This window comes from Suricata suricatta, chromosome 12 (genome assembly GCF_006229205.1).
Source record: "Suricata suricatta isolate VVHF042 chromosome 12, meerkat_22Aug2017_6uvM2_HiC, whole genome shotgun sequence".
Classification (NCBI taxonomy): domain Eukaryota; kingdom Metazoa; phylum Chordata; class Mammalia; order Carnivora; family Herpestidae; genus Suricata; species Suricata suricatta.
Window position 1 is genome coordinate 6,131,757 of NC_043711.1, and position 22,724 is coordinate 6,154,480.

The 22,724-nt window shown below is 48.2% G+C and overlaps 1 protein-coding gene across 1 annotated transcript in view; it reads right to left on the reverse strand.

Annotated features, from left to right (window-relative positions):
- The window catches only part of MUC16 (mucin 16, cell surface associated), a 78,949-nt gene that overhangs the window by 36,706 nt on the left and 19,519 nt on the right, over window positions 1-22,724 (reverse strand). The window contains 18 exon segments of the mRNA XM_029916526.1: window positions 649-714; window positions 970-1,005; window positions 1,309-1,481; window positions 4,093-4,160; window positions 4,329-4,453; window positions 6,614-6,679; window positions 6,883-6,918; window positions 7,526-7,698; window positions 9,841-9,908; window positions 9,989-10,113; window positions 13,077-13,142; window positions 13,385-13,420; window positions 15,410-15,582; window positions 16,846-16,913; window positions 17,010-17,140; window positions 17,792-17,857; window positions 18,065-18,100; window positions 21,544-21,713. Coding sequence (XP_029772386.1) covers window positions 649-714; window positions 970-1,005; window positions 1,309-1,481; window positions 4,093-4,160; window positions 4,329-4,453; window positions 6,614-6,679; window positions 6,883-6,918; window positions 7,526-7,698; window positions 9,841-9,908; window positions 9,989-10,113; window positions 13,077-13,142; window positions 13,385-13,420; window positions 15,410-15,582; window positions 16,846-16,913; window positions 17,010-17,140; window positions 17,792-17,857; window positions 18,065-18,100; window positions 21,544-21,713 — 1,682 coding nt within the window.

Consider the following 22,724-nt stretch of genomic DNA (forward strand, 5'->3'; position numbering starts at 1 on the left):
GAGGGAGGCACAGAATCAGAAGCAGGCTCCAGGCTCTGAGCGGTCAGCACAGAGCCCGATGTGGGGCTTGAACCCACGAACAGTGAGATTATGACCTGAGCTGAAGTCAGGCATTTAACCAACTGAACCATCCAGCCGCCCAGGCACCCCTGTTCTGTTGTCTTTAAAAATTTGACAATAAACTATTATTAAAAAAATACAAAAAAAATACAAAAAAATATCAATGTCATTGTGGGCACCTGAGTGGCTCATCAGTTAAGCGTCTGACTTTGGGTCAGGTCATGATCTCACAGTTTATGGGTTCGAGCCCCGCATTGGACTCTGTGCTGACCGTGCAGAGCTTGCTTGGGATTCTCTCTCTCTCCCTCTCTCTGTGTCCTTCCTCCACTTGCACTCTCTCTCTCAAAATAAACAAATAGCCTTTAAACAAAAAAGAATATAAGCTTTATGAGGGCAATGATTTTTTTCTGTTTTGTGTTCTCTGCTGTGTTTCCCAGGGCCTGGCACAGAGTAGGAGCTCAGTAAAGGTTGTCAATTGACTCATTATCACTGAATTTACTATGACTTTGTGTCTTTGAGTGAATAACGTCAGGGGTGTTTACACTCACCAGGCTCCCTCTAACAGATGTGCCATCTGACGGTACTTACCTGTGGGGCTGGGGAAGGCGGACGGAGTTGCAGAAGCTCCCAGGTCCACTGTGGAGGTCCCTAAAGCTGAGGAAAAGGCCTGCTTAGTAAAGGCAGAAAGGCAAGCACATGGCAGAAGTGCCAGCACGAGAGACTATTTATTAGGCTTGCTGCACGTAGGGCTTGGGCTGAGATGCCCCTGTAACCGGGGCTGAGAGGAGAGCAAATGACTCGTGCCCTCCCAGGAGCCCCGTCCCTCCTGGAGAGGACCTAAGTGGGCACGAAGAGGTGTCAGCTCTGCCTTCCCTGTGTGGGGCCCCGGGTCACCAGTGGGGTACTCACTGCTGGTGGTGGACGCAGAGCTCTGGTGGGTGAAGCCTGTTGGGAGAGGGAGGCAGGATAGCGGGTCAGGGTCAAGGGAGAGGTGGGGGACCAATCCGGAGGCCAGGCAGTGGAGGGGGGTGCTCCAGCAGGGGGCACTGTTGGGGATTCTCCATCAGCACAGCCAGGGAAGAAGGCTGTGAGGGTGGAGGTCAGTCCAAGACCAAGAAGACGAAACCATAAGGTCCAGACCTGAACCAGCACTTCCAGTGCAGGGGCCAAGCCCCTAAGGGCCAGAGGGCACAGGGCAGAGGCTGCCCAGTGAGGGGGAGAGACTCCGATCACATGCCAGTGGCTCACCATTGACACAGAGACTGTTCCTGTCCAGGGTGTAGTGGCCCAGCAAGGCAACGCCACGGGTCAGCTGGCTCAGCTCCCAGTACAGCCTCTCTCTGTCCAGTCCAGGGCCTTTAGGGTCGGGGCGATGCACGCAGATGGCATCCACTCCGGTGGCTGCCCCGTCCTGCACAGGCCTGGGTAAGAACCACCACACGCTGGTTAACTGTCTCTCTGTCTGTTGCTCCTCCCCTCTCTCTCCTTGCCATCCCCTAAGGCAGAAACTTGGAAACCCTAATTAACAAGAGCTGCTGCATCAGGGAGACACCCTCCACAAACAACCAACCGGCACACCACAGGCCGGAAGCCTCCTGGCTTGCCCGGGAGAGAAGCCTCTGGAAGCACAGGGTGTGTGGCTGAGACACAGAGGGGGCCGTTGACGGGGTGAGCATCCCTGGAAGAGGCCAAATGAAGCCACGACAGCCACATCCTGTCACAGGTCTTGACGGGCACAACAAGGGGCCTAGGGGCACGGTCATGGTGCAATGGCCAGCCCGTAGCCTCAGGGCAGGTGACCACCGCATGGCTTGGTGACATTTTCCTGCAGAAAGTTACGGTTTTCAAGTGGTGAAGTCAAAAAGCTAAAGTCACTCAGTCTAGAAGTAGGACTGGGACATCCCTAAAGACCCAAGAGACTAAATGGCCGGAGAGACGCGCCTCTTTGGTGGGTCTGTTTGAGAGCATGACTGGCCCATGTCTCAGCATAGTGTCCAGTCCCAAGACTCTGACCCACCCACCGATCACCCAGCCACCCATTACCCAGTGACATGGAGAGAGAGGCCACCCGAGGGCCGCGGATAGAAGGCCTCTCGTAGTAACAACCGCCCTGTTACGTTCTTAGCACACAGCAGCCCAGCACTGGGTCCTCAGGGTCACATCGCTGAGCCCCAGAGCGTCCCTGCGGCTGTGTTCCTCAGCTCCCAGCTGTTACTACACCCATCATACTCTATGTCACACATGACACAACTACACGCAGTGTACATCTAACATGTAACAATGTACTTGGCATGTAAGTATATGATATATATGTGTTACATATTTATTTTGTATTTTATTTATTATTGTATTATATATTATACCTGTTATGTATATACCTTATATATAATATATACTATATATTAGGGATTATATCTCTATATATTTTATATATATAAGGTATTATACCTAATATATAAAATATATAACAAAAGCCTATATATATATAAAGTATAGGTATGATTATATAGTATACCTATGTCTAATATGTATTAGGTAATATATATATTATATAATAATATTAGAGATTATACCTATATATCATATATACTGGATATAGTAGCTATATATAACACACCTCTTATGCTTATGTGTATGTGCATGTAAAGGTGTAATTCTATATGTTATATCTAGTATATCCATACATGATATAAATGTATATATAATATACAATATATATCATAGTTATGTCAGTTACATGTAATATATATATGTTAGGTATAGATATAACAGGTGTATAATTACACCTATTCTCTCTCTCCTTCTCTCTCTATGTGCATGCATATATTTATATATACAGTTGACTTTTGAACAAATGGAGGTTCAGGGGGGTTTCAACACAGTTGAAAATCTGCATAGAACTTTGGACTCCCCCAAAACATAATGCCCAATAGATGGCTGTTGACCAGAAGCCTTACTGATAACATGAACAGTCAATTGACATGTATTTTCTATGTTATAGGCATTATATACTGTATTCTTATAATAAAGTAAGTTAGAGAAAAGAAATTGTTATTGAGAAAATTTTAAGAAGAGAAAATACATTCAGCACTGAACTGTATTTATTTTTTAAAAATCCATGTATAAGTGGACCCGTGCGGTTCAAACCTGTGCTGCTCAAGGGTCAACTCTCTCCATATCGATATAGATACTAGTATACTTACATTATCAATAGAGATTAATATAGACATGGATATCAGTATGCATACATTATGCATAGGCTAGTATGTCATATATAACACACGGAGTAACGGGGCGCCTGCCTAGGATCTCAGTAAATGAACTTGGCTCTGGCTTTACCAAGGCTCTTGACCACCAGGCTCCTCCGCCTGCTCTTCCCCCAGTAAGGAAGGGAAGCTGGAGGGAGATGCCAGTGATAAAATGGAAATCTGAGGACACCCAGCCCTAGAGATTCTGAGAGAGATTTGGGGGGTGAGAATGCCAGGTGTGAAGCAGTGCCACCCAACCGCCACCCCAGCCGCACCCAAGGGGGCGTCCTGCCCAACCCCAGCCTCCCAGGGCCGGGCAGGCTGCCTTCAGCTGAGTCTGGCCCATTTAGGGGCACACACTCTCTCCGTAACCGTAACCGTGTGCTTGCTTTCCTGCCCTCCTGGATTCTCCCTCCTCGAGGTTGCCAGGTTGGCGTTCTCCGCATGTGCAAGGCCAGAATGAGGCAGGGGAGGCAGCGCGGCTTAAGAGCCGGGAGCCTGTCCCTGGAACCCGCCCTGCCGGGGCTGCTCTGGCGGCCTGCACAGCTCCTCTGAGCCCTCAGGTCCGGGGCCTGCTTCCGAGGCCATAGTGGGGACTGACAGGATGAAATAGAGTGTACCGGCGTGGGGCCTCGGGCCTGGGAACTGCTAGCTGCTGGGAGTGGTGCCATTGATGGTGATGTGCAGTACCATGGCGGTAGTTGTCCCAAGGACGGACAACGTCAGGGGACCCGTGGGTGAGGGTCCCATCCACCTGCTGGGCTGTGTTCCTGGGGAGTCTCACCTGAGCGAGGCTAGTCTGCAGCCCGAATAGAGGAATCCCAGACTGGTATTCTTGAAGAGGGGTTCGAGCTATGAGAAAGGAGAGGGTAAGTGAGAAGGGAACCCTGAGGGACGCCAGGTGGAGCTGGGGTACTGGGGAGGCAGAGGTGACCTGGGCGGGGGCAGGGGGTGGGTGGGGCTGGCACTGGTGGGCGGGGCGACGTGGGGCGGGGCTGGCGCGGTGGGCGGGGTTCTCACCAGACCCTGCAGGATCCCCTCGGTGGAGTTGAACTTCCGGGAACCCGGGCGCTGCATGTCCTCTTCGTAGCGCAGGTTGGTGATGGTGAAGTTGAGGGTGAACGGCACCAGGAAAGGGACGGCCGCTGTAGCAGGGGAAGCAAAAGGAGGCCATGCCCGAGTCAGGCCTGGGCTGGCCTTGAAAACAACTTCTGGGGTTGGAGATGGAGGGTCCGGATTGAGGAAGCAGAGATTCGGAGTAGCAGACAGGCTACCTTAGGACCGAAGACAGAGGCCAATGAGGAACAAAGGCAGAGGCTATTAAATGTGCTTGCATCCACGTTCATTAGGATGGCTATTAGGCGATGAAAGAAAGGAGAAAAGAGAGAGGGAGGGAGAGAGGGAAGGAGGGAGAAAGGATGGAAAAAAATAAGTGTTGGCAGAGATGTGCAGAAATTGGAATCCTCATGCATTGTTGGTGAGCATGCTAGTGGAAGTGCTGTAGAAAACAGTTCAGGGGCGCCTGGGGGGCTCAGTCGGTTAAGTGCCCAACTTCGGGCTCAGGTCATGATCTCACAGTCTGTGAGTTCGAGCCCCGGATCGGGCTCTGCACTGGCAGCTGGGAGCCTGGAGCCTGGTTCAGATTCTGTGTCTCCCTCCCTCTGCCTCTCCCCCACTCGTGCTCTGTCTCTGTCTCTCAAAAATAAACATTTAAAAAAATTTACAGAGGTGCCTGGGTCACTCAGTCACCTGGTGTCTGACTTTAGCTTAGGTCATGATCTGGTGGTTCATGAGTTCAAGTCTCGCATCAGGCTCTGTGCTGACAGCTCAGAGCGTGGACCATGCTTTGGATTCTGTGTCTCCTTCTCTCTCTGCCTCTTCCCACTCATGCTCGGCCTCTTTCTCTCTCAAAAATGAATAGACATTAAAAAAAATTTTTAAAGCCAGTCCCCAACGATTACACGCTATATGATGCTATTGAAGCAACATTCCCAAAATAATAACATTAAAGAGATGAGAAACAGATTAATGGTTGCCAGAAGGAGGTGGGCAGGTATGCCTGTAAAACATCTTTGTAGTAATACAACTGTTCTGAGCCTTGACTGTAGTGGTGCTTATGAACATCTGCCTGTGTGATCAAGTGGCATAAAACCACACACACACACACACACACACACACACACACACACACATAGGAATCCATGTAAAACTAGTAAAATCTGAAATCTGAGGTCTGTGGATTTTCACAATTAATTCCTGGTTTTGATATTAGCTGATATTTTGATATAATGTCTGATATTATCTGTAACTGTAGTTACAGAAGATGCTAACCACTGAGGTGAAATTGAGTGAAGCATGCAGAGAAGTCTGTCCTATATTTTGCAATTTCCTGTGAATTTATATTTAAAAATGAAAAATTTAAATTTAAAAGATTAAAAATTAAAAAGTAGAACTACAGAGTGTGGCATGTTTCTGCACTGAATAATATGGTTATCTTAAATTTTTTCATGTTTATTTATTTTAAGAGAGAGAGAGCGAGTGAGCATGAGCAGGAGAGGGCAGAGAGAGAGGGAGAGAGAGAATCCCAAGCAGGCTCTGCACTGTCAGCACAGAGCCCGACGTGGGGCTTGAACTCACGAACTGTCAGATCATGACCTGAGCTGAAACCAAGAGTTGGACACTCAACTGCCTGACCCACCCAGGTGCCCCAAGAGCTCTGTGCTGACAGCGTGGAGTCTGCTTGGGGTTCTCTCTCTCCCTCTCTCTCTTTCTCTGCCCCTTCCTTATTCATGCTTATTCATACACACACTCTCTCTCAAAATAAATAAACTTAAAAAAAAAAAGAGTTGGGTGCTTAGCTGATGGCTACCCAGGCGCCCCGGGGTTATGTTCTACAATTATTATCAGATGTAACCGCGCGTTCAATCCCAGTCCCCCAGAACACCGTCAGCTTGGTGACCTGACTCCGCATCTTCTCCCCTCTGCCCGGCCCGGGTCACGCGCCCCACGAAGTCTGTCGTACTGAAGTTCCCTGGCAGTCCCCGTGCTGTGTGCTCCCATACATTCTCGTTCAGCCTTCACAATGACCTTATGAGGTATGGTTATTCTTACCTGGCAGGTGAGGACACTGAGGCACTGAGAGGGTCAGTCAGTTGTCCAAGGCCAGTGCATCTGGCAGATGAGGACAGTCTCTGCTCTTGAGGAGCGCAGAGCAGAGCAGGGGAACCCTAGTAGCTCCAGGGCTTTACAACTTCCAGATACAGATTTGAGGCTCCTCACAAGGAGCTGAGAGAGAAGGCACCTACCTGTGGAGCTGGAGAAGTGGGCTGGCACCGCCGAGGTCCCTGGGAAGAGCACGGGGGTCACGGAAGCTAGGGATGAAGAGTGTGGAGTAAGAACGGGGATTCTGAGTGGGGTGCCTTTCCTGTCCAGCTAGAGCCACTGAACGCAGGAGGAGCTGGGTAAGACTGCCAGGGCTCCCAGCCACCTCTCTCCCGCCGGCCCTGGGGTCAGGGGGTCAGTTGCTGTCACCAGGTGTCTGCAGCGGGCAGTCATCAGGGCTGCGGGTACTCACCACTGGGTATGAGGGTTGGGGTCCAGTGGGTGTAACCTGAAATGAGGAGACAGAACTGGGATGAAGCAGAGGAGGGAGGTCCAAGATATGGCCCCAAGCCCACCAGCCCTTACCCCCAACTAAGACTTCACGTCTACACAGTTCACAGTTGTGATTCAAGGGTGACTGTATCTTGTTTCTAAAAGTCTGAGAAATCAGAGACCCAGGCCCCTGTCTTCATGAGCTTGCAATTTATTTGGGAAGATAAATACACCAACACTTCTAGAAACGGGTTTGTTAAGTGTGCTTTTCAGGCTCCAGAGGGGATTTTGAGATAGACACTGACAGGGACAGAGATGGTCAGACCTTTGACTAGCCACTGACTTCAGCCAGAGAGAAATCTATCCTCAGTTATCAGTCTGGATAAAGACTTCGTGGCTCAGGCAAGTATAGAAATCACAGCCCTGAAATGCAGGGATGCAAAGGGAAGAAAAGGATTTGCCAACTGGAGGACCTAAGGGGGTCCCTGACTCATCAAGGGATATCACTCAGGTGGACAATGACACACGGGGTAGGTTCTATGACAAACTGGAGAGTCCACATCCCTTGCGGGTGGGGGGCAGATTCTCAACTTCAACCTGTGGTCACAAAAAATGGTGCTCACCATTGACATAGAGGCTGTTCGTGTCCAGGGTGAAGGGGCCCAGCTGGGTGACACCGTGGGTCTGATCGCTCAGCTCCCAGTACAGTGTCTCTCTGTCGAGCTTAGGGCCCATGGGGTCAGAATGGTGAAAACAGACAGCATCAACTCCAGTGGCTCTTCCCTCTTTCTCAGGCCTGGGCGGGGAAAGACAGGGGAAAGGGGACGTGGGGATTCCAGGTAGGAGCCCTGGAAAGCCTCACTGAAAGAGGGGACAGAGAAAGCAGAAGGACCGGTGGACAGCCTGGAATGGCCTTGGTGCTGGAGAAGGGTTGGAAATGATTAGGACAACCAAGGTCCCTGAGCACAGAGAGACATCTCCAAATGCTGATGCTTGTGCTGAGCTCTAAAATGGAACTAGAGTGGGGTGCCCAGGTGGCTCAGGTGGTTAAGCGTCCAACTTTGGCTCAGGTCATGATCTCACGGTTCGTGAGTTCGAGCCCCACATTGGGCTCTGTGCTGACAGCTCAGAGCCTGGGGCCTTCCTCAGACTCTGTGCCTCCCTCTCTTTCTGCCCCTAGCCTGCTCTCTCTCTCTCTCAAGAATAAAATAAACATTTAAAAATAAACAAGGAAAAGAAATAAAATGACAATCCTAACAAGGCAACGTACATGCTAACGACAGAAGCATGATGGAGAGGACTTAGAGAAGGTGAGAAAAGGCAATGTCTAAATGCTTAAGCCCCAGCTCTGTGGCTCAGTTGCTGGCTGACTCTGAGCAAGTCCCTCAGCCTCTCTGTGGCTCTGTTTTTTTTCATCCATCAAATGAGGTAATAGGACAGACCCCACAGTACTTAGCACTAGTAAATGCTCAGTAGAAACAGCAATTTTTATAAGGCATTAATAGGGCCAAACCTCCTGGTGTGAACGGACCTTGCAGTGAGAGAGACTTAGCCTTTTGAAAGAAACAGTGAGGCCAAGCAGCCAGCCTTGAGTGGAGATGGGCATGAGGCTGTGTGCTATCTCGGAGCCTGAGAAACCTCGAGGCCGGTGGAAAGGGGAAGCAGAGCATTGCGGCCGGAGGATCATGGTATCCTGGGAGCCGAGGGCACTCCTTCCTCGGCTGGAGGGTCAGTGATCAGGAGATCTCAAGGAGTGAGGTGAGCCAAGTGCACACCTGGAGGCTCCCACAGGCTAGGGTCAGTCTCGGAACCTATGTCTAGGAAAAGTCGTGAATAATTTACAGTGTGCTCTATATGTTAGTTCCTTTGCTAAGCACCTTTCATTTTAACCCTCACTATCTATGCTCACACAAACGACCACAAAGTCTTTCCTTCAATCAGAAGTGGAGTCTCTTTCAGGGCGCCTGGGTGGCTCAGTCAGTGGTGTCTGACTTTAGCTCAGGTCATGATCTCCCAGTTTGATTTCATGGAGTTGGAACCCTGGGTTGGACTCTGTGCTGACAGCTCAGAGCCTGAAGCCAGCTTTGGATTCTGTGTCTCCTTCTCTCTCTGCCCTTCCCCTGCTCTCTCTCTCTCTCTCTCTCTCTCTCTCTCTCTCTCAAAAATAAACATTAAAAAAGAAAAAAGAAGTGGAGTCTGTTCTTTCATCTCTTGAATCTGGGCTTGGCCACAGGACTGGAACTGGCCCGTGCACGCTCGCAAATGTGATGCAAACGACAGCTTGGAAGGCACGTGTGCAATAGGGCTTGTCATTTCTTGCTGCCCTTGGAACTCTGAGCATGTGAATGACCCAAGCTCGCCTTCAGAGCACGAGACAATGTGCAGGAGAGTGTCCTGCAGACACATGGATGGGCCTCATCTGAGACCAGCTGAGCCACCCCAGGCAGGAGAATCTCCCAGCGGAAGCCATACCAAATCACCATCCAGCGGAGTCATGGCAAATGGAGATACTCCCCACTGAGGTGCTGGAGGCCGAGGCACAGAGATGCTAAGTAGGATATTTAGCAGCATCCCTGGCCTCACTCCCTAGATGCCAGTAGCAACTCCCACCCTTGAGTTTCGACAATGAAAACTTATCTCCAGACATTGCCAAAATCCCCTGGGAGGGGAATTGTTTTGGTTGGAAACTATGGCTCCATTGCGATAAAGCCAGCACGGTTGACTGGTTGTTTTCTTGATGAGTTCCAGAAGCAAGATCTCTCTGAGAAATTCAACCTGGTCACCTGGGAAGGGGAGTCCAAGAGGACTCTGCATTTCCTGGCTAGGAACACCACGTGAGACAGCCCGGCTGCCGGCGGTCAGCCGTCCTGGGATGGTGGTCCCGCTCGTGGCCCCCACCCCCCGCGCATGGCCTGCACGTGCACTCTGGAGTTCTCACCTGAGCAAGGTCAGTCTGCAGCCATAATAGAGGGGCCCGATACTGCTGTTCTGGACCAAGGGTTTGAGCTGGGGATGAAAGACATGGAGGTGAGTGGATGGGCCGAAGGGCTGGGAAGGACAAAAGTAGGCACTGGAGGGGCTCTCACCAGACGATTCAAGATCCTCTCTACACTGTTGAATAGCTCAGATCCTGGGGGCCCCATGTCCTCTGTGTAGGGCAGGTTAGTGACGGTGAAGCTGAGAGTGAAGGGCACCAGAGATGGGCTCACACCTGCAGCAGGAAAGGGCGAGCGGGGTTTCATTATGATCTCCGGCGGGGATGGCTGTAGGCAGCAGGTCCAAGGGTTGCCACCCTATCTGGGTCTCCCTCGCATCCAGCCAGACTTGGCCTCCAACTTGGATGGATGATTTTAGCTGGAAAAAGAACCTCAACCCGTTAGCCCAATGCGTCTAAAGAAAAACAGTTGGTCGACATTGGCTCGGAGGAAAAGAAGCAAAATCAGTCTGTTGCGCCCTGGGGCGGAGATCTCCCATTGGCTTCTCACTTCACTATGGGAGAATGTGCAGCTGCTGAGCGGTCCTGTCTGTTCCCCAGGAGAGTGACTCCTGTCTCAGTTCGATTAAACCATCCTTGAAGAGTGGATTTTACATGGACTGACCACATCTCCTGGTTTTCCCTTGACAGTCATGCGGCCTGCATGTAAATATTAATCAGAACCCTCCCCTTCTTTGTCAAAAGTGTCCCATAAAAAAAAAGAAAACAAGAACACTGTATCGTTATTCTGGGGTTAGTGTATGAAGAATCAAAGGACCAGAGGTGTGGACTGGGTGACTGTACCCTTTACAGACTTCATCTGGGGAGCACCAGTTGGGTGCTCATCTCTGTGCCGGCCGCTTCGTCTCCAGTGTCTCACCCTATCCTCACCACAATCCTGAGAGTTAAGTATGATCAGTTCCATTTTACAGCTGGGGAAATTGAGGCTCAGAGAAAGTACATTTTGCCCAAGTCCCATAAACAAATGAACAGCACAGCTATAAGGCCATTTTAACTCAAAACTAGATACCTTTCTGTTTTGTACAACCGTGTTTAAAGTAGCATTATTCACGATAGGTGAATATTATTCACAGAATATTATAATTCTATGCTGACAGCTCAGAGCCTGGAACCTACTTCAGATTCTGTGTTGCCTTCTCTCTCTGCCCCTCCCCCACTTGCACTCTCTGTCTCAAAAATAAATAAAAACATTTAAAAAATTTAAAAAAAGGAATGAAATCTTGTCATTTGCAACAACACGGATGGAGCTAGAGTATATTATGCTAAGTGAAATAAGTCAGTAGAGAAAGACAAACACCATATGATTTCACTCATATGTAGAATTTAAGAAATGACACAAGCGAGCAAAAAGGAAAAAAAAGAGAGAAACTAGCCAGGAACAGGCTTTTAACTATAAAGAAAAACTGATGGCTACCAGAAGGGAGGTGAGTGAGGTAAATGGGCGATGGGTATCAAGGAGGGCACTTGCTGTGATGAGCACTGGGTGTGGTATGTGAGTCCTGAATCACTAAGTTGTACACCTGAAATTCCTCTTACACTGTCAGTTAACTAGCTGGAATTTAAATCAAACAAAAAAAAAAAGAAAAGAAAAAATTACAGTAGACAAGGCTACAGTAATTAAGACAGTAAGGTACTAGATAAGGATGGACATGTAGATCAATGAGATAAAATTGGAGGTCTAGAAGCAAATCCTCACAATTATGATGAATTGATTTTCAACATGGGTTCCTATACAATTTAATGGAGAGAGAAATTTTTTAAATAAATGGTACTTGTATAACTAAGAAAAAAGCAGTGGTAGCTAAAACATGCCCACATTTCTTGAAAACATACATTTTCAGGGGCGCCTGGGTGGCTCAGTCGGTTAAGTGTCCAGCTTCAGCTCAGGTCATGATCTCACAATTGTGGGTTTGAGCCCCACATCGGGCTCTGTGCTGACAGCTAGCTCAGAGCCTGGAGTATGCTTTGGATTCTGTATCTCCCTCTCTCTCTGACCCTCCCCTGCTCATGCTGTCTCTCTCTGTCTCTCAAAAATAAAGAAATAAAACATAAAAAAATTAAAAATAAAAAAGAAAACATACATTTTCAGATTCAGGAAGCTTCAAAAATCCCAAGTAGTATAAACTCAAAGAAAACCATGCTCAGATACATCATAATCAAACTTCTAAAAACCAAAGATGAAGAAGAAGTCTTGAACGCATCCACAGGAAAATGACATAATTAGTCATGGAATGACTTGGTCCTATAGCACATGCCAAGCTTGTAGGAGCTAAGCCCGTCACAGAAATGTTTGAGTTGATCAGGGTGGAGCAGTAAGGAAGTGGAGAGTGTGCATTCTGTCTAAAGCTTGTAAAAAGTTTGTGGTGTCTTGACTTATAAAACCAGAAAGCCAGAAGGCAGAATTCAAATTCCAGGCCACCAACCTGTATTCCATAACTCCAGACTCCCATGGCAGGATTAAAGGTCATAGGGATGTCCTGTCTTACTCATGACATAAGCATGTAAAATACCCATAGACTCCAATTTTAAAATAAATCTAAAGAGTTGGAGGTAAGATAAGTTTCCTGACATAAAACAAGCCCCTGTATCAGGTTCCTGGAGAGCAAGAGCCCTCAGACCCACATCTGCGTCAGATGAGGAGACAGAGCAAGAACCAAGTTCATGACTAAGATCCTGAATAATTTTCAGGATGTTAAAAAAAATCCACAAATGTGGACATATACAAGATTGCTACATTCATACATTCAACTAGTCAATTAATATAAAGTGAGTGCAGACTAGGTGCTCAGCTCCAAGGTGACAAATACATAAATACCGAATAAGGCACATAGTAGTAAGTTGCATCAGAAAATACTTATGGTTGTGGATAGTGAAAACCTGTGGGCCAGGTGTGTATTCAGGTGTGCTACTTCCTATAAGATGGTCTAGAAAGGTCATTCAAAGGAGGTGAGATTGAGCTGGGATTTGGGAAGTAATAAGGTGCCAGGTATAGTGGATCTCCAGGAAGAGCTGGCATAAAGTCCAGAGATTAGGACACTAGAGGAACAGTCAATGTCTGATGTGGCCAAAGTTTGGAGAGGGAGGGAGGGAGTGAGTAGGACACGCTGAGGCTGGGTGGTCTATAGGAACCAAACCGTGTGGAGCTGAGGTTTTACAAGTCCCAGAAAGCAGGCTCTTACCTGTAGAGCTGAGGATGGGGGGCAGAGATGTGGAAGATTCTGGAAAGAATGTAGAAGTCACTGGAGCTGAGAAAAAGAGAACATGGGAAAAATTCTGAAGTCCCATCCTGAAAGGATGTGGGACAAAAGCTATTCATTAGAATTTGGTCTTCGGTCTTGACTCAGAGCAAGACCCTGTGTGGGTTGGGGGCTCCTCTGAGTCTGTGGCTAGACAACTTAGGGAAGGAGCCCTGGCAGCTTCTCTCCAGAAGAATGTGCTTTGGGGAACAGGGGTCCAGAGCATTGAAATTTCAGTCTTGAATACTCACTGCTGGTGGTAGGGCTCCAGTACCGGGGATTATAACCTGCGGAGAGGAGTAAAGGGCTGTTTTAATGGCCAAGAGTTAAGGAAGGCGTGGATGGTAGACCAAGAGACAAAATTCATTAGCAAACTTGCTGAGATTTATATATGGACAATAATGGCTACATTTCATCCAGTGCCCTTATGTGGCTTATCCCTTGAAAACAGTGAGGAACATCATCATCGTTATTACTGCCAAAATAAAAATACAATAATAATAGTTGCCCCTATTTATTGGGAATGTACTATGCACCAGAAATAATATGAAACAACACATTACAAGGTAATGGGGCGGACTGACAAACAAGTGTGTCCCAAGGCCTAACCATGTCCTCTTAATCCATAAAGATATTTTATCCTTATTCTTTCAGCTTCTTTCCCTTCACAAAATTTTATGATACTATGATTTTATCTCTCTAGAATACTTTCTGGGTTTTGGGGGGTGTTTTTTTGGTGGTGTAGAAGTGACAAAATTGTGGCTGTTAGAGAGAGTGGTCTGTGGAAGCAAGCAAGATGGAGGAGAGGAAGTGTACATGTGGTATGGAATATCATAGAAACTTTGGAAACGGGCTAGAATAATGAACATGAGAAGAGACTAGAGGTCAGATGGATGGCGTAAAAATTGGGAGTCTGAAAGGAAGTGGGGAAAAGAGAATTCTTCATCAGGGTTTCTCTGCGTCATGGTCATGGTCATGGTCATCTCCTTGGATGTGAGGGATGGAAGTAATTCTGGACCCAGAGGAACCCCATGAATTACTGGGGTTAATCCTGTGAACTATGTCATTTGACCACCAGGAAAATCCTGCATGGTATATATGTTTGTTCCATTCTGTAAATGCTTGTAAAGCCTACGGGGGTTGCATGGTTTGTGCATAATCATACAAAACAGAGATCTGTCACTTACCAATCACTATCAACCGCTGTGTTAAGGAAATGTCCAAGCTGATATAGAGGAGACATAACTAACCACGCATTCGGTTAGATTGTTAGGCTAGAGGTCATTTATATCCCTTCCTATCCTGAGATTTGAGGCTTTCTCCATCTGGATGGTCTGTGGTGTTGCCTTGTAGTTAGAAACACGGATATTCCATCTCCAGTTTGTTTGAGTCTTGACTCTGTCATGCATGATGGCTGGATTATCTCGGGAAATGACTTCCTGTCTGAACGCATGATGGTTCACTCCATAAAAATGACTGTAACAGCTCACAGGGTTTTGAGTAAGGTCAATACGAGATAATACTAATAAAAGACTTTATCACAATTCCTGGCCTATAAGAACCTTTTGATAAGAATTAGCCACGACTGTATTTATTATTCTCAGCATTGGCATTACCGTTAGGGGCACTGTGGCTAATGGTGCTGTGTAAGTAGTTATTATTCATGGTCTATTTGCAAAGTGTGATGTTATCTGATGAAGTCTGAGGAGTTCTGACTGGCCCCTGGACCCTGAGTAAACTGGTTGTCATAACGGAGAGAATGAAATGGGGTGGAGGCTGAAATGGTCACCTGCTGCCCACTTGGAAAATTTAACCACAGAGTTCTTTATCACCCACTTCTTTCCCTAGAGCCTGCGTATTGATTGTGCTCTGATGGGAAACAGTGAAAATGAGGAAGAAAAATGTCATTCCAGGAGGTGAAAAGGGAAAGGAAATCGGATCCCCATGATATGTTCATCATTCAAAAATGAGTCTCCAAGGAAATGCCAGGTTTGCATTGGAATTATAAATCTGTACGCGGCAATTTCTCAAACTCAGCATCATTGACATTTTGGTCTAGATAATTCTTCATGGTGGAGGGCTGCGTTGTGCATTGTGGGATGTTTAGCAGCACCCTTGACCTCCACCTCCTCGATGTCATTAGTACCATTCCAGTTATGACATGAAATATCTCCAGATGTGCAAATGTCCCGTGGAGGGCAGAATCGCCCCAAGTGAGAAGTGCCGGTACAGAGAAACATGGGCGGGGCGATCCCGATGGCAGCGCAGACACTCACCGTTGACATAGAGACTGGCTCTGTCCAGGGTGTAAGTGCCCAGCCGGGTGACACCATGGGTCAGCTGACTTAGCTCCTGGTACAATTCTTCCCTGTTCAGCCCGGAGCCCGCGGGGCCAGGGTGATAGGTGCAGACGGCATCCACGCCTGTTGCCGCCCCTTCCTTCTCAGTCCTAGGGTAGCAGGGACATGGGGAGGGGCATCCTGAGATGTGGGAGAGTCACACACTTGGTTCACCTCCTGCCTTCAGCTTGCCCCACCCCCACCCCCACTTCTCTTACTGGGTCTTGTCTGGTTTCTCATGCACATCCTTTTCTGGGACCCTCTCATCTAGATGTCTTCCTACTCTTTCAAAGTGGTTGATCCCCAAGGCTTCATCCTCAGCCAACTTCTCTTCTTTTGGCCTCTCTCTTCTCGAGTCATATGGTTCATACTCACCGGTTCAGCTACTGGCTTTATTATCATGAGATCCGATCTTACTCTCTGGCCAAGACGCCTCTCCTGAGCTCTGTGCCATGTAACCAACAGCCCCAAGGATGTCCTTCAGACTTATTAGATTCTATATGTTCCAGATTAAGCTTAGTAAAATGTAGAGCCTGCTCCTTCTGCCATGTTTCCATATTGGGGCCAGAGCCAAACATGTGGGAGGCATCCTGGACCTTCGCCTGTCCTTGGTCCCCCCATTCAAGCAACACCTAGGTGAGCCCAACACCTCACTGATCTCCCCCACCTCCTGTCCCATTGTCACATCAAGGTTTCCCATACCCATATCTTCCAGTGTGCAACTTAAAATAAATGACATCACATCAAGGCTCTCCTTAAAACTCTACAGTTCCCCACCTGACCAGAGATATACCAAGCCTTGAAACACTTTTGCCAAAGGGTCTTCTGGCAGTTCTTTCTGGCTAATGCTCATTCAGCTCAGGCATCGCTTTCTGCAGGCTGCTTCCACTCAACTTCCCCACATTCAGCTAAGAGTTCACCCTCCAGCCCCCCCGTGGCCTCCAGGTAGCGCTTTATCATTGTACTGATCCTGTTACTATTATGTTGTTAAGGTCCTAGGGCTGCTGTCCTCTCCATACTGTGGGTGCCTTGAGGGAAGAGCCCATGACCAATTTGCTCGGCTCCCTCAGCACCTGTCACAGGGCATGGCCTGAGGTTCCTCACTTCATGTCTGCTTAAGGAGGCATCGCTGGCCTTTCTGACCAGTGAGCATGATCCTCCATGGCTCTTCTTATCCAAGTAATGTAAGACCTTTATTTGACAGCCACCTCTTTCAGGCAGCCCTCCCTGATACACTCAGCCAGAGGGCATGTCTTCCATCGGAATTCCTGAAATTCCATCTGAAGCCAGTTATGATTCTTCTAGTTGCCATGTTTAGGTCCTCACCTCCAGGTGAACTTGCCCATGACCTTTCTGAGGGAGGGAAGTCTCACCTGAGTAAGGACAGTCTACAGCCAGAGTACAGAGGGCCGATACTGGTGTTCTTGAACAAGGGACCAAGCTGGGGAGGAAGCAGAGAGAGTCGAGCAGGAGGGGCTGACGTGACTGGTTGGGGCCAGGACGGGGCAGGCCAAAGGAGGCATTGTCGGGCTCTTACCAGGCGGTTCAGGGCCCTCTCAGTGGAGTTGAACTTCATGGAGCCGGGGTGCCTCATGTCTGGGGTGCAGAGCAGATTGGTGATGGTAAAGTTGAGGGTGAACGGCACCAGGGCTGGACCCACACCTGCAGCTGGAGGGAGGGAGAGAGAGGAGACCCATCAGTTTTAAGCCTGAGCTGCACATCAGGGGGAAGGGATTGGTGCCATCTCTCTGTCCATAGTGTCCAGTAGGTGAGGCCTGAGATATCACCCCATCCGGGTACCCTCCTCCTCAGGCAGCCAAGGGAGGACCTCTATGTTAGATGTGCGCCGTTAGCTCAAGAGGAAACCTCAATCTTCTCATCCCAGTGTCCACAAAGGTGGACATTTTGATGGGAAGAGGAGGCAGCAAGACCTTTGGTGCTCAGATCACAGGCCACAAATATTTGAGAAGTCAAGAAGTTCAAACAGTAGTCATTTCCATGATGGAAACAATCATAGAGATAGAAGAGAGATTGGACCCCACCTACGTGTGGGATTATGAAGACATGATGCTACTTTATAGGAGGAAGTCTGAGCAAGAGCCAGCCGGGCTGAATCTGGAGGACGAAGGGAAATCGGGAACAGAGCTGAGTTCCCATGACACAAGAACGAGGGCCCTGAGGATGGAAGGATGTTTGATCCCTGGAGGAACAGAAATGAGGCTGGTGTGGCTGGAGATGGGGGAGCACGGGAGACGGGCTGGGAGCTCAGCAAGAAGGGAGTTGGAGTCTCATGGGACTCAAAGATCAGACTCCACCTACCTGTAGAGCTGGGGGCAGGAGGCAGAGATGCTGAGGGCTCTGGAGAAAATGTGGAGGTCACCGGAGCTAAAAGAAAACACGACATTAACATAAGTCATGAAGCAGCGAGATAGGACGGGGCTGCTGATGGGAATCTGCGTCTAACTGCTGGTCTGGAACTGCTCTCGGGCTGAGAATCTGGGGGATGGGGTGCGTGGGTACTTTCCTCCTGGGAGTGGGTGTAGGGAGGAAGTGTCCCAGGGGCGCAGGGACATCTGGGCCCTCGTGACTTACTGCTGGTGGCAGGGCTCCAGTACTGATGATTATAACCTGCAGAGAGAGCCAGAGAGGAAGAGGAAGTCAGTGGGAGGAAGTGGAGAAACAGGTGAGGTACAGAACATGGACACAGGCCTTCTCCAGGGCTTTCTCTGAGACCCATCAAAGATAATGACGGCCGCTCCTGAGGAGTCAACTGCCTGGTACTCCAGTGCTCACGACCATTTCATCCTCATTATCATTAACCCCAGAGACAACAATAATCAAGTACCCCACCTTGTGGGGATTCACTAGGTGCCCGGAGCACAGGAACCTCATCAGATGTGTCATAGGAACTGCAGCTTTATGAGTTTCCAGCCTTATTTGTGTTTTCTCTGCCCACTAAATATAACTTTGTCCTTGATCTCTGAGTTTTTCCTACTACACTAATCATCAGAAACAGCTTGATTTTTTACACAGTTCCTGGACTTCTGTAATGTTGAATGAGGGAGAGAGAGTGAGACAGACAGACAGACTTGGGAGTCAACCAGAGAGTATCAAGTTGGAGAATAAGAGGCAATGGGGAAAAGTGGGTTTGAGTAAGAATGGTTCTGGATCATGGATTGGGTCCTCTCTGAGGCTTTGCGAGCAATGCAAGTAAAACTTATTTTATATTTGGTGGTCTGACTAGGTTTCTTGAAATGAAACTCTTCTCTGAGAATGGACCCAGTAGAGGGAGCCCTGTGGTTTACTTAGAGTATTCAGGTTTTATCCCATTTGACCCTTACAGTAAGCTTAGGTGGTGGTTTTACAAATTCCATTCTAAAAATAGACACTGAAGCCTAGAGAGGTCGCTTGGCTTGCCCAGGGCCGTAGGCGGAGCAAAAAGCCAAGACAAGCACTTAAAGAAAGACCTGTAAATCACCCAAACCCACACTGTCAACTACAGCTTCAAGTAATTCTCAAAGACCATTGAAATACAATACAGGTTTTAATCCACATAGAAAGAAAATGTCAAGGGCAATATCGTGGGAACATAATTGAGCAGGAGTTTAAATTGTGTATTGGGGGCACCTGGGTGGCTCAGCTGGTTAAGCTCTGGCTACGGCTCAGGTCATGATCTTGCGGTTTGTAGGTTCGAGTCCCGCATCGGGCTCTGTGCTGACCGCTCAGAGCCTGAAGCCTGCTTTGTATTCTGTGTCTCCCTCTCTCTCTGACCCTCCCCTGCTCACACTGTCTCTCTCTGTCTCTCAAAAAAATAAATTAAAAAAAACATTAATAAATTGTGTATTAGAGGCTCCTTGATCCGCCTTCCCATCCTGAGGTTTGAGGCTTGTTCTAGCTGAATTTGTCTGGAGTGTAACCTAGGAGTTAGGGACACTTTGCGGGGGGGAGGTCCTAGAGCCAATTTAGGGTTTGAGTCCTCATGCTACCATTTATATAAGGTTTCTGATCTTAGGAAATATAGATTTCCTTCCTTGATCCTTGTTTGCTCCTCTGTAAAGTATGCATAATACCTCACAGAGTGCTGGGCGGGATTAGTGAGACAGAACACACACAATGTTCCAGGTCACCGGCATCCCTCAATAAATATTAGCCTTTTGTACAGGCGTTACAGTGGGTTTGGTTGCTAAGAACATCCATGCAGAGGGATTTATTGCTAAAAACGTTGCTAACAACTTTCTTGTTTGATTCTCAGGTGGGGTGTGGTTCCGCCCGCCCCTGGAGGATGCGTGAAGGGCCACTGGCTGTTACAACAAAGAGAAGGAAACGGACCAGTTAGCTCCCCGGGAACTCCATGTCTGTTGGGTTAACATCAACAGCCACAGTGGGCTTGCCCTCTTCCTTCCCCGAGGTCTGCGGACGCCAGTGGGGTTTCTGTGAAAAGTCCCTGCAGTGAGAAACTGTGGAGAGAAGCCTTTACTTCCAGATCTTGGAAGTTGTTCTGTGAGCATAGGGTGTTGTGAGGAAGTGTCAAATCACTACACTGTACACCTGAAACTGATGTGACACTGTATGTTAACTAACTGGGATTGAACTAAAAACTTAAATTAGGGGCACCTGGGGGGCTCAGTCGGTTAAGCGTCTGACTTCGGCTCAGGTCATGATCTCACAGTTCGTAGGTTCAAGACCTGCATTGGGGTCTGTGCTAACAGCTCAGTGCCTGGAGCCTGCTTCAGATTCTGTGTCTCCCTCTCTCTCTCTTCCCCTGCCCTGCTCATACTCAGTCTTTCTCTCTCTCAAACATAAATAAACATTTAAAAATTTTAATAAAAACTTAAATGAAGAAAATAAAAATAAATAATAGTAGGACTTAAAGAAGAATTAACCGAACACGGAATGTTCACACTGCTAATATTTGAGAGGCTCCATGTATGTAAGCAGAGGAATGCAGTGAAGAGAAATGTATCAGCATTCACAAGGAAAGCTGTGACAGAAAAGGTGAGAACATCCAAAGGAGGTGACATCCACAGACAAAACTTCACAGTAACGAAATTTTCAAAGATAAATTACCACACTGAAAGCACACAGGGCAAAATGCTGGAATCTGATGGAAACTTAGAAAACGATATGACAGTTGGCCCTGGGACAGAAAACGACATGCTCTCTACTGTAAATAATATGAGAAGAAGGCAAGCACAGGGCCTACGAATTTTCCAAAAGAAAAAAATCTTTTCTTCTCAAAGTTTCTAATATTTAAAAAAAATTTAATGTTAAAGTTTTTAAAAAAGATTTATTTATGTTTGAGAGACAGAGACAGAGACAGAGACAGAGCATGAGCAGGGGAGGGGCAGAGAGAGAGGGACACACAAAATCTGAAGCAGCTCCAGGCTCTGAACCATCAGCACAGAGCCTGACACGGGGCTCGAACCCATGAACTGTGAGATCATGACCTGAGCTAAAGTCAGATGCCCAACAGGTTGAGTTACCCTGGCACCCCAAAGTTTCTAATATTTATAATGACAGGTTAGGGGAGCCTGGGTGGCTCAGTTGGTTAAGCTTCCAACTTTGGCTCAGGTCATGATCTCACGGTTTGTGAGTTGAAGCCCTGCATCAGGCTCTGTGCTGACAGCCCAGAGCCGGGAGCCTGCTTCCCATGCTGTGTCTCCCTCTCTCTCTGCCCCTCCCTGACTTGTGCTCTCTCTCACTCTCTAAAATAAACATTAAAAAAATTAAAAAAACGAATAAAATGACAGACTATGAAATAAATATGAGTTTTACCAAAAAAAAGGAAGGAAGGAAGGAAGGAAGGGAGGAAGAGAGAGGGAGGGAGGGCAAGAGGAAGGAAGGAAAGAAGAAAGGAAGGAAGAGAGAGGGAGGGATGGAGAGAGGAAGGAAGGAACAAAGGGGGAAGGGAGGGAGGGAAGCCAGCTCTGTCGTGTTCTGAGGAAAGAGACCGCCCCCATGGAAATTCTAGGTTGGTCCAGAACTGTGAACCTGGGTACTGAGAAACTGCACTGCATGGCGACCCCATCTGGGACTCAGGGGGAGACCCCAAGAGCAGCAGAGGCACTCACCATTGACCCAGAGACTGTTCCTGTCCAGGGAGTAGTCGCCCAGCCGAGTGGCCCCGTGGGTCTGCCGGCTCAGCTCCCGGTACAGCCGCTGTGTTTCCAGCCTGAAGCCGGGATCCGGGCGGTAGGTACAGACCGCGTCCATTCTGGTGCTCGTTCCATCCTCCTCAGCCCTGGGGAAGGAGGGGCACAGGAATGGGTCGCGCAGAGACACTTGAGAGCCGGCTACTCTCGACAGCTCCCTCCTTGAGTTGTGCCCCTAGGTGCTTACGTTAGCTCTCTTCTCTGGGTTTCATCTACTTTCTCAAACACATCTTTTTCTGGGTCCTATGGGGACCACCGCACCTTCTTCAATGTTCTGCAGGGCTGCTCCATACCATACCTGACTTTCTTCTTTTGCTCCCCAATCTTTTATTTACTGGTTGGTGCTCATTGTTCCAATGGCCAGCACCCAGTACAGTCCCCGTCCCCTCAAGACATCCCTCCACTAAGAGCTGAGTCCTGCTTGGGCCATGGCATTGGGGGGGGGGGTGGAGCTCCCAGGGAGGAAATGAGAATCCTGAACCAGGCAGCACATGGAAGGGAAGAGCAAAGGACTGAACCGTGGAGGAGGTGAGTGAGTCACCTCTGTGGCTGGGACACTGTATTAATAGTCATCACAGAGCCCAAAGCGATGACTTTGTTTCAAGTTGGTGGACCCCAAGGCTGAGGCAACTCCTTAGGAACATCTTTGGAGCAGGCAACCAAATTTGGAGAAAAAAAAAACACACAGAGAAAATGGCTTAAGAGGTAATAAGAGGCAATAAAGATTCAAAAATACCTTTGTCCTGAATTTAAGTGGCATTTATAGTGATTCATCCAGAGTGCGGGCTTCACAAGAAGGAAGATCCCCTCCCTCCCGTGTCTGGGGATTCTTGCTCTTACCCACACTAGTCAAAGCATTCCCGTCGTATGCTCATATATTTGTAATCCTGTGGTTCTCAAAATGTGGCCCAGGGACTCCTGGTATTCCCAAACCCTCACAGGGAGCCCTCCAAGTAAAAATATTTTCATATTCATACCACGACATTACTTTCACTTTTGTTCTCTTAGGAGTATACAGTGACATTTTTTCCCAGATGCTACAAGGTGAAATATTAGAAAAGATTAAATGCAAAAGCAGAGGAGGGCCTGGTTGGCTTAAT